This window comes from Nerophis lumbriciformis, linkage group LG19, assembly GCF_033978685.3.
Source record: "Nerophis lumbriciformis linkage group LG19, RoL_Nlum_v2.1, whole genome shotgun sequence".
NCBI classification, from domain to species: domain Eukaryota; kingdom Metazoa; phylum Chordata; class Actinopteri; order Syngnathiformes; family Syngnathidae; genus Nerophis; species Nerophis lumbriciformis.
Window position 1 is genome coordinate 30,129,125 of NC_084566.2, and position 12,500 is coordinate 30,141,624.

Consider the following 12,500-nt stretch of genomic DNA (forward strand, 5'->3'; position numbering starts at 1 on the left):
TCAGCGCAAGCTACCAGCGGAATAATAAACATACTGTTAAATGAGTAGCTCTCCAATTGAGCATTATTATTTCGGTAAAGGCATTAAATAACATTGTGTGCGTAACTTTTGTTACTGTATATAAAAACTGTGTTGCTGAATAGGCAGCTCTGTGCGCTTTTATGTCCTCCTTTGGTGTAATTTAACATTAAATATTGAATATTTCCCTCTTGTTTACCTTTACCTTTACTGCACAACTTGGTGTGGCACTTTTGTGCAACCTTTAATACTTTTTATGAACTTTTTTGAATCTGCACCGCAACCACATAATTTCTCCATTGAGGACAGCACGGTGAAACAGGGGTTAGTGCATGTGCCTCACAATACGAAGGTCCTGGGTTCGATCCCGAGCCCGGGGTCTTTCTGTGTGGAGTTTGCATGTTCTCCCCGTGACTGCGTGGGTTCCCTCCGGGTACTCCGGCTTCTTCGCACCTCCAAAGACATGCACCTGGGGGCAGGTTGATTGTCAACACTAAAATTGGCCCTAGTGTGTGAATGTTGTCTATCTATCTGTGTTGGCCCTGCGATGAGGTGGCGACTTGTCCAGGGTGTACACCGCCTTCCGCCCGAATGCAGCTGAGATAGGCTCCAGCACTACCCGCGACATGCGGTAGAAAATGGATGGATGGACGGATGGGATAAATAAAGTCTATCATAAAGGCGTGGCCAAAGAATGTCTTCAATTCGAAAGCTAAGTCTAACTGTTGAATTACGGGTTGGCTTAAAAACACTGGCAGAAATCACAGCAGGAGTTCAGAACATTCCAAGATTCTTTGATTCCGTTCAAAAGATACGTACAAATAACAATTGATTAATTGGTCATTGATTGTTCATCATCATGGATTTAGACCGGTGGCTTTTCCTATACTTGCACAACCGCCGCTGTTTCATTGAGCAGCCTTTACGATAAGGTCAGCACAATTTAAAATGCAGATCATATTGCACGAGCATCACAATTTCAACCGCGCCTTATAGGGACTCTGGAGCGGCTGACTGCAGCACTTTTGTCTCCCGTATGTCGATGTGTCGCAAAGCTGCTGCACACGTGAAGCTGGCATGTGGACCATACAGAGCGTACAGCAGATCAATGTCAGATAAGTCAAATGTAAACATATTGACTGACAGTTTGATTTATCTACCGTTTCTTTAGACATGAGGAGTTGGAAAAAAAAGTGTTCAAATAGCAGATGACCTTTTACTAACAGTAGTTGTACACTGGTGTGGCATCCCAAGGGCCACAATATTATGTTGCCACACATAAAACAGTGCCACTTATTGGAAGACATTGACATAGACACAAATGTCTACTGTTAATGTTCTCCCTGCGTTCTGAGAGATTGGTTTGTTTTATTTTGTGTCGATGGACTTTAAACTTTTTCAGTACTTGCCGTGCACACTGGTGACTTTCCCCGTCTGGACGTACCATAGTGCAGTGTTTTTCAATCACTAGTGTGCCGTGGGAGATTATGTAATTTCATCTATTCGGGTTAAGAATATTTTTTGCCAACCAGTAATTATAATCTGCAAATTATGTGCCGTTGTTGAGTGTCGGTGCTGTCCAGAGCTCGGCAGAGTAACCATGTAATACTCTTCCATATCAGTAGGTGGCAGCCTTAATTGCTTTGTAGATGTCGGGAACACGTTGTGTGAGACGACAAGGGTTTGTCGTGGTATCTAATGCTTAAACCAAAAATGAACAAAAGGTGAGGGCCCCTAAGAAAAGGCATTGAAGCTTAGGGAAGGCTTCGCAGAGCGAAACTAAAACCTCATAGTCAACAAAAACAGAATGCTGGACGACAGCAAAGACTTACTGTGGAGCAAACACGGCGTCCACAATGTACATCCGGACATGACTTGACAATCAACAATGTCCCCACAAAGAAGGATAGCAACAACTTAAATAGTCTTGATTGCTAAAACAAAGCAGATGCGGGGAATAGCGTGTAAAGATGACATGAAACTGCTACAGGAAAACACCAACAAAACAGGAAAAGCCACCAAAATAGGAGCGGAAGACAAGAACTAAAACACTACACAAAGGAAAACAGCAAAAAACTCAAAATAAGTCACCTACTTTGAGACAAGAGCTATAGTGATGCATGGTTGGTTATGGTTTAAGGTCATATCCAACAATTGCGACAACGACTTCTTACTGTCAACTGAGTTTCATTTTTTTTAATGATTTCTGCTGTTGGTGTGCCTCCGGATATTTTCAATTAAAAAAAAGGTGCCTCGGCTCAAATAAGATTGAAAAACCCTGCCATAGTGCAGTGGTCTTCAATGTTTTCAAGGGCAAGGACCCCAAACTGATCTTGTATATCTTGTATAGAATTGCATTTTGCATTAAAGTAGTCCTTAAGGAACCTTGTTAATCTACAGTTTCAGAGATGGAGGTGAGGTCTAGGCTTATCTCAACCATGATTGTGTGTTTTTGTTGTGTTACAAGATGTTCTTATCTAAACACGTAAACATAAACTAGCTGCTAGCTTAGAACGGGCTCTCAACCAATCACGGGGAACCTGACATAGCCTTGTCATTGGCACAGAAGCGATAGGAGCGAATCCTCTTTGTTGGAGGGACAAGTGAATAAATGGATGTTTTAAAGAGCTTGTGTGTTGCCTAATGTGTGCTTTGCTGACTGAAAAACATATTCTGCCTCCATTTATGTTTTCAAATGTATTTCAAAATTGCTGGGAGAATATTAAAAAATACATTTTCAAAATGTCTACACAACTAAAAATGTCACGACCTTCCTGCAATATCTCCGCGAACACCCTAGGGTTAAACACCCCTGCTGTCTTGTACCTTAGCCGATTACAAAATGTAAGAACAGAACCAGGAACTGTGGAATTTACAGAGGTTGATCAGCCAATCCAATATTAATAAACAACCCACACCTGCACCCGCAAACCAAGTCATACTTCAGTCTAAACATTCTTTTAGGATTACTATTGCAACAACACATCATCAGGAGGGTAAAACTAACCTGTCTCACGATGGTCTAAACCCAGCTCAAGTTCCCTATTAGTGGGTGAAAAATCCAACGCTTGGTCAATTCTGCTTCACAATGACATCAAAAGGATCTTAGTAGCTAACAAAATGTAAGAACAGAACTCGGAACTGCGGAATTTCACAGAGGTTGATCAACCAACCCATCATTTATAAAAAACCTACACCTGTACCCGCAAACCAAGTCATACTAAAGTCTTAACTTTCTTTTCAGATTCTACGATGTCCCGAGTTTGACCTACTCAGAGCCACTAAGTCATGAAGAGCGGGACATTTCGTATTGGCGAAGGCGAGGCCAAGACTTCAGCATTCTCCTGGACTATGCCGACGGCAGGGAGCTGAGGGCATCTGCGGGTGCGTGGAGACCACAAGCCCTAATAGCAGCAGAGGAACTCAGGGCAGAGAGGAAAGCGCAGCAGCTGTGGGAGGAAATTTCTTGGCTGAGGGACCAAGACACCCCTGGTCAGCTGAGGGTGACAGGGGAGCGGAAGTGTCAGAGCCTTGGTACAGAGGAATGGAGGCCCGCCGTGGGCCTGGGAAGGCAGTTGTCGGACGGTGATGGGGAGAGGTGGACTCAGGACCATTATCGCCTGAGGACACCTGAGGGCTTTTTTAACTCTAGATCAAAAGCAAAGTCTCAGTCTCTTCCTAGAGTTTTGTCGCCTGATGGCACACACAGCAGAGAGCTTATTCCCTTCAGACCAAGCATACCCGACAGACAACCAAGGCTAAACAGCACTGTTTTCTCTGGGCCCTATAGTAGGTATATATATAGTGGTGCTGTTGGCAGGGACCGGTGGGGCAGGAATTCCGGCCCAAGCAGCCATGTTGCACTTTTACCAAAGCCCAGGTTCAGCAGGCCTGTAAAGCCTCCGTCATATGAGATTCACCAGCAGACGAGAGGTAGTGCAGAGATGCTTGCTATAGACCAGGGTCTTAATCTAAGAGAAAGGCCTATCTTTTATTCAAGGGGTGGGGACTTGCGACACGACTATTTTGCACAACATTCTCTCACTGGTATGGAGCCCCCTGGCTACATCCCACCTCCTTCTTATAAAAGAGCCCTGCCCCCAAGAAGTCTTTCAATCAATCGCAATGAAATGGTCAGCTTTAGGTGGAGAGCAGACTCTTTGCAGCCCAGCTCAGATCCTGGAAGGTGGCTAACGAGGCAGACAGGAGATTCATGGCTGGAACATTATGGAGATCGTGGGACGTCCTATCGAAAGCAGGTACCTTCTGTACATGAAGAGCAACCGAGTCAGGCTCGCCCACTACCCACAGAAGAAGCACGAGTTAAGCAAATCTCAGGTGGGCCCAGCGGAAATTCTCTAACTGACTCAGACAAGATCCGCAACATCAACAAAGAGATTCCGTCTTCTAAGAATTTAGGACAATCTACACATGATAGTGCCTTTCCTCCCCAGCAGGGGCAGGCTCTGAACACTGTTCGAAAAACTGCAACGCTTACTGAAAATGAAAGTAGTAATCGATGGTGCAATAGGGGACTGAACAAAAAAAGTGAAAGTGTAGGTCCAGAACAAAGTCGTAGTCAATTTTTTCCATCATCTATTCTTGGTAAACCACCGCCTCCCCCGTGCAAACCGCCTGACGAGGCTGTTTCTGAAACTGTGGTAGAAGGGAAGAAAGTCGAACAGTCTGAACCACCTGAGAAGGACAAGTCCAAGAATTTAAAAAAGAGACTTAGTGAAACCATTTTTTGTTTGGTTTCTGTCCCTGTCACCCCTCAGCTCACTGGTACGATCCGTGATCAGAACAACAACAATGAGAAGTCACCAGACCCAGCTGACAGTCCTAGCGAAAACAAAACTGGCCATTTAACGAACCAAAGTCTCCAAAGCACATCGTCAGCTGAGGCCGAGCTGCAAGCACTCACTGGTAGCATAGCGAGTAGCAAAACCAGCAGCCGAGCAAGCAGTAAAATGTTCAAGAAATTACCCTGTAGACCTCCTAAAATAAACCATTACAAGGAGTTGAAATTGTCAGGATCCTGGCCTGCAAATCAATACCGCGACCAAGAGACACAAACTAGCCCAGAGGCTGAAAAACCTGCCCCTGAAAACAAGGAAGCACAAGAAGACCCGGTCCCTGCTGCTACTGAGGTCCCTGCTGATGGTGGCAATGTAGTGGGCACTGCCTTCAGTTTCCCAATCAAGGGAGTGAAGAGCCTAAAACTTTCAAGCAACAGCGCCTTTTCCCTGACCACACCATTCTCCAACCAGCTGAACAAGAGCACAGCTCAGTCGCCAGCAGTACCACCCTCAGGAAATATTGAGTCCAAACCAGAAGCAAGTGGTGGGCAGGAGGTTTTTGAAGTTCCTGAGTTCCTGTTGAAACCAATAGTCAGTCAGCGACCATGGGATGCTGTCAAAGAGCTGGAGGCCATTCAGAAAGAAGTCCAGGATCAGCAACAGCCTGAGAGCAGCAAACAACCCAGTGTTGACAAGTGTATTGAGGACCTCAACGAGGCCTATAAAGACATCTTGGAGCTAGGTGCTGCCAGCAATAAAGTCCCCAATGGTTCTGTTCAAATCCCAGATCGTATCAAAATCCGACTGACGTCCCAGCCTCTCAACAAACCCAGTAGCCTTAGGCGCAGCGCAGTGAGCTGGTCTGTTGATCCAGACTACAGGGAAGTCAAGAGCGCCTTCTCCAGGCCTGCAACAAAGTCAGTTACGTTCAGTAAGCAGCTTAGGGAGGAGCTCCCTGTGCCACCTCGGGAGTCAGGCTTTAGAGAGTACAGGGTTGTTCCGCATCTTTCGCGTAGACGTAGCAATGACGGCAGGACTGTAAAACTGGACCTGCCAGATGAACCCATTGAGACGCCGCTTTGCGACTTCAGCCCAACAACACGCACAGCGGCAGCAGAGGTGCCATGGGCAGACAGACAGCCCATGCAGGATGCCTCCACACTCACAAGTCCTCCCGACTATGAGGACATATGTCAGACTTTGCGGCAACCTCAGAATTCAGGGGAAGCCAACGACCAAGCTCCTCCGCAAGACCTGGATTTAGAGGAAGAATGTCCTATTTGCAAAAGGGAGATGGAGAACCAGTTGAGACAAGGACCACTGCCTCCACTCCATGAGGAGAATAGCTCGGATAGCTCAGTTAATCCAAACGGTAGTCCACCACAGCGTGCCGCAGTGGAAAGTCCTTCAGAGGTAACAGAGAGGAATCAGAAACCCCTTAACTCAAGTTTAAACGTGACAGGGTCCGAATTGATAACAGGAGAGGGGAGCAAGAAGCAGGATTCATCAACACAAGACAATTTAGACAGTGTTGAAAAAATAGACAATGCTTTGACAGCCAATGCTGATGAATCCACAATGTTAGTGACTGGTGGGCCGGCAAAGGAACATACTTTTTCGGAGGAGGGACAAAAAGAAGCCATTGAGGGTAAAACATCAGAACGTATCGAAGCTGAAGGTGAACAAGGACGTGAGGTTCAATCCAACATAATGTCTGACGACAAGCAGGAGCCAGACAGGAAGCCATTTGCTGTCCCAGAACACAGACTTGTTCTATGGACCCATCCAGGGCGAGACCACCCAGGGTTGCCAGAGTTTCCGCCTGAGAGACTACCACTTTCAGTCGTCCCAAACCTAGACCGCAGGCTGTCTCTGAGCTTGGAGGGGGAGAAGAAGAGCAAGCCTCCCCCTGATCAAATTGAAGCGTTGCAAAATAAGCTAGCTATTTCCCCAGGACGGGTGGCAGTGGAACGACTGGGCAGAATGCGGGAGGTGGATGTCATGTATCGCATGAGGCGTCTCAGCATCAGGAGTACTGACTCTGGGGAGGGGGAGGGGGAGGCCGATGGAGACGGTGAGGACTCCTATAATGTCTTTGCCGGTTCTCAGAGTGGCGAAAAGAACAAGGAGGTCACCCAAACTCACGAGGACTCTGATAAAACTGCACCGCAACATGACAAGTCTTCTTTCAGGTAAGATAAGGATGTTAGAAAGGCAGTATTGCTATACTGACTGTGTGTATTATATTGTTTGTATATAGACTAGGGATGTTCTGATCAGGGTTTTATGCTGTCGATTCCATTGCCGATACCAATCATCATGAGTGAAATCGGCCAATACCAATACCGATACCATCACATGTATTGTATTAACTGTAAATGTTTCAATTGATTTATATTGAGTGCTATTGACAGTTGAACAATAGCAGCACACTATTTAAACTACCAGTAATTCTTTATTGTCTTTTATTACGTACAATTGTTTGATCTAAACAAGTGGTGCCGACACTTTTTCTGCAGGCGAGCTACTTTTCAATTGACCAAGTCGAGGGGATCTACGTCATTCACATATATAATGTATATTTATTTATTTATGAAACAAATGTTTTTGTTAACAGGTTAAAGGTGTTTGATGATAATACAAGCATGTTTAACACATTTAGATTCCTTTCTTTCATGAAGACAAGAATATAAGTTGGTGTATTACCTGATTCTGATGACTTGTATTGATTGGAATCAGACAGTAGTGCTGATAACATCCGCATTTTCAAATGGCGGAGAAAAAAAGTCCTCCTTTCTGTCCAATACCACATGAAAGTGGTTGGTTTTGGCATCTTATTTGTCCAGCTTCCATACTCGTTTTTATACACTTTACAAGAAATACATTGGAGGCAAACTCTGTAGTTTGCGAGCTTGTTAAAGTTAAGTTAAAGTACCAATGATTGTCCCACACACCCTAACCCTTGTTCACCCCCTGGGAGGTGAGGGGAGCATTGGGCAGCAGCGGTGCCGCGCCCGGGAATCATTTTTTGGTGATTTAACCCCCAATTCCAACCCTTGATGCGGAGGGAGGTAATTTTTATAGTCTTTGGTATGACTCGGCCGGGGTTTGAACTCACAACCTATCGATCTCAGGGCGGACACTCTAACCACTAGGCCACTGATGCACGCCAGCTTTCTGAGACTCTTATTTTGTTAGCGCAGGCAGGATGAAGCAGCGCTTTTATTGTGAAGATAGGAACTGTGCAGTCGGTCTTTAGAGTTTTGACGGCAGGTACGGCGCGAGAGCCTGTTGAAATAAAAAGGGTTTCTCGCCTTCCTGTCGGTCATTTTTTCTCAATAATGAGCTGTTAGCAGCCAGGGTCATCTCAGAAGACCCTCGGGTGCCTTGAATGTCAATAAAGTGACGAAAGTGCCGTCTTGGTGAAGATTGATGATCGCTAATTTTTAGGTCTATTTTTGTAATGCCTGGCTGGCGATCAACTGACACACACTCCGCGATCGATTGGTAGTGCGCGATCGACGAAATGGGCACCCCTGATCTAAACAAAGTCAACAGTAAACAATAACTAAACAAAAACTGTCATCTACTACTCTTAGAAAACCTTTGTTTTTTGCTCTCAAAGCCCTCCTGAGTCTTACGGCCTGAGGGAAGAGGTTGTTACAGAACCTGGAGGTTCTACTTCGGAGGCTGCGGAACCTCTTTCTAGAGTCCAGCAGTGAAAACAGTCCTTGGTGGGGGTGGGAGGAGTCTCTGCAGATTTTCTGAGCCCTGGTCAGGCAGCGGCTTTTTGCCATCTCCTGGATAGGAGGAAGAGGAGTCCTGATGATCTTTTCCGCCGTCCTCACCACTCTCTGCAGAGACTTCCAGTCTGAGGCACTGCAGGCGCCAGTCCAGACATGAGATGCTGTTGGTCAATCAGATCGTTGGGACTTTAACTTTAACTTTCACAAACTCAGGTAATAATTTCCAGGGTAAAGACCAAAGTATTTAAAAGATGGTAGTTTTTGATTGTGTTAAATAATGTTCTGCTATTGACTTTGTTATGATTAAACAATTGTAGATCTACAGTTACTACATGCGATTGGTACCAGCCGATCTCATTACGGATGATCGGAATTGGCAGTACAAAACCCTGATCGGACCATCCCTAGTACTAAATTAAAACAACAAAGAATCTTTTTCGTGCCTAACAATTAATCCTTTTTCTCCCAGAACGCTGTGACTCCGATCCCCTACCCCCAACCCACCCCCCAGCGGAGACAGTGTAAAAAGACGGCGTCCATTGTGTCCATCTTGAGGTTTAGCGCTCCAACACTGTGAACTGGCTGCCTAACTAGAATGCCTTCATCTCATCTTGACACTGAAATGGCCTTCTTGTCCGACGAGAGCATTGTGTAACACCCTCACCCTCGGCTTGACTTCTAAGAGTGCTGTTCCACTGCCAAAGGGAGGTGCAACTTCTAAACCCCCTCCCCGTCATTATCAAGCATGGCGAGTCCTCTCGTAGTGACTTCCTCTCTTCCCCGTGCTTTTTTCCTTCGTTTGGCAGACATTTATGCAACTCATCCGAGCTTACGGCGAATACACTCCTTGGTTACGGGCGAGCCGCACGTTATGAATGTACACTTTATTTCGAGGGTTTTTCTTACTATTATTTGCTGGGTTGAAAAGCGACACCAAAATGAAAACTGCGCGGTTGCGTCGGCGGCGGTTTCAGAACCATCGCGCTCCGGCTCGAGAACTGTTTCGATTCTTCTTTTCACGATCTCTTGGCCTTTTCTTTCCGGTTGCTTTTAAACACAAAGCTTAGCCAAGCTAGACTAGGATAAGCTAAGCGAATTGCGCGATCGTCCGCCCACTGACCCCGCTCCGCAGTGCACCGGTTGCCTTTTTTTCAGGTGAAGTCGGTCCTACCTGATCTGTCCCATCCACCCAGCTCCCGTCCAGGTACCTTCAGGAAGCAATAAAGGTTGACGGCTCTATCGCGCTCTTTCCGTCGCGACGGGATAGGAAAGAGGAGATAGAGCAATATTGTTGTATAAATAAGCTGAGTGCTACCTGTGGGAGTCGTCTTAATGTGTCATGTGATCATCCTACAGGGACGTGGTGTCAGGGTATTTGGGGTGCTGCTTTACTTCTTCGACATGGTATAGATCTATCTTCATGCATTGCGTTTCGCTGAGTATTTATTTTTCCTATCATTGCCTTGTTAATCCATTCGCATAATGTATGTAAAGAAAAAAAAAAAAAAAAAAAGAGTCTATTTTAAATATTTTAAAAAAGTATTTTGTATTTTAGCCATACGGTTTTATTTGTCCATTGAAATGAAAGTAGATTCAAATCATATTGAGAGTATACTTCATTTTCTAGTGCTTTAAAGATCTGAAAGACACGCGAGCGGATAGACGCCGCCGCGTGCCTTCGCCATACTTGCCAACCCTCCCGATTTTCCCGGGAGACTCCCGAATTTCAGTGCCCCTCCCGAAAATCTCCCGGGGCAATCATTCTCCCGAATTTCTCCCGATTTCCACCCGGACAACAATATTGGGGGCGTGCCTTAAAGGCACTGCCTTTAGCGTCCTCTACAACCTGTCGTCACGTCCGCTTTTCCTCCATACTAACCCCTAACCCTAACCCTAACCAACTCACTTTCTTTATCCCTAACCCCAAACCCAACCCTAGCCCTAACCCTAACCAACTCTTTTTCTTTATGCCTAACCCTAACCCTAATCCCAACCCTAACCCTAACCCTAACCCTAACCGACTCTCTTTCTTTATGCCTAACTCTAACCCCAACCCCAACCTTAGCCCTAACCCTAACCCACTCTTTTTCGTTATGCCTAACCCTAATCCCAACCCTCACCTTAACCCTAACCCCAAACCCAACCCTAATCCTAGCCCTAACCCTAACGACTCTCTTTCTTTATGCCTAACCCCAACCCCAGCCCTAGCCCTAACCCTAACAAACTCTTTTTCGTTATGCCTAACCCTAATCCCAACCCTAACCTTAACCCTAACCCCAAACCCAACCCCAACCCCAACCCTAACCCTAACCCTAGCCCTAACCATAACCAACTCTCTTTCTTTATGCCTAACCCTAACCCCAACCCTAGCCCTAACCCTAACCAACTCTTTTTCTTTATGCCTAACCGTAACCCCAACCCCAACCTTAGCCCTAACCCTAACCAACTATTTTTCTTTATGCCTAACCCTAACCCTAATCCCAACCCTAACCCCAAACCCAACCCCAACCCTAACCCTAGCCCTAACCCTAACCGACTCTCCTACTTTTTGCCTAACCCTAACCCCAACCCTAGCCCTAACCCTAACCAACTCTTTTTTGTTATGCCTAACCCTAACCCTAATCCCAACCCTAACCTTAACCCTAACCCCAAACCCAACCCCAACCCTAACCATAGCCCTAACCCTAACCGACTCTCTTTCTTTATGCCTAACCCCAACCCCAACCCTAGCCTTAACCCTAACCAACTCTTTTTCGTCATGCCTAACCCTAATCCCAACCCTAACCTTAACCCTAACCCCAAACCCAACCCTAACCCTAACCAACTCCCTTTCTTTATGCCTAACCCCAACCCCAACCCTAGCCCTAACCCTAACCAACTCTTTTTCTTTATGCCTAACCGTAACCCCAACCCCAACCTTAGCCCTAACCCTAACCAACACTTTTCTTTATGCCTAACCCTAACCCTAATCCCAACCCTAACCCCAAACCCAACCCCAACTCTTTTTCGTTATGCCTAACCCTAACCCTAATCCCAACCCTAACCTTAACCCTAACCCCAAACCCAACCCCAACCCCAACCCTAGCCCTAACCCTAACCAACTCTTTTTCGTTATGCCTAGCCCTAATCCCAACCCTAACCTTAACCCTAACCCTAACCAACTCTTTTTCTTTATGCCTAACCCTAATCCCAACCCTAACCTTAACCCCAACCCTAACCCTAGCCCTAACCCTAACCAACGCTCTTTCTTTATGCCTAACCCTAACTCCAACCCCAACCCTAACCAACTCTTTTTCTTTATGCCTAACCCTAACTCCAACCCCAACCCTAACCAACTCTTTTTCTTTATGCCTAACCCTAACCCCAACCCTAACTCTAACCCTCTAACCCTAACCCGGCACGGGTTAGGGTTAGCCGCAAGTCACATAATATATGCGGCTTTTTACACACACTTAAGTGAATGCAATTCATACTTGATCAACAGCCATACAGGTCACACTGAGGGTGGCCGTATAAACAACTTTAACACTGTTACAAATATGCGCCACACTGTGAACCCACACCAAACAAGAATGACAAACACATTTCGGGGAGAACATCCGCACCGTAACACAACATAAACACAACAGAACAAATACCCAGAACCCCTTGCAGCACTAACTCTTCCGGGACGCTACAATATACACCCCCGCTAATTTGGAGGTCTCAAGGTTGGCAAGTATGGGGCCTTTGCCACAGTGGGGGGGTAAAATGTCCGACCGGCCGGGTGTCGAGGATGTTTGTGACGTTTTCGTCTCAGCCGTGATTCGTGTGTTTCGTGTCACGTCCTCGTCTTGTTTTTCCAGCTCACATGCTCGACGCTTCTGTTGTTGGCCACAAAAAAAACAAAAAAACATGGCCGATAGTTTTTCGGTGTCAATGCTGAGAGATCAGCATT

General features: G+C 46.0%; 1 protein-coding gene across 1 annotated transcript in view; it reads left to right on the top strand.

Annotated features, from left to right (window-relative positions):
• The window catches only part of jcadb (junctional cadherin 5 associated b), a 36,620-nt gene extending 25,242 nt beyond the window's left edge, over positions 1–11,378 (top strand). Inside the window, exons 3-4 of the mRNA XM_061979004.2 lie at positions 3,263–7,009; positions 9,033–11,378. Of these exons, the coding sequence (XP_061834988.1) occupies positions 3,263–7,009; positions 9,033–9,042 (3,757 nt within the window). The 3' untranslated portion in view covers positions 9,043–11,378. The remainder of the gene's footprint in view (positions 1–3,262; positions 7,010–9,032) is intronic.
• The last annotated feature ends 1,122 nt before the right edge of the window (positions 11,379–12,500 follow it).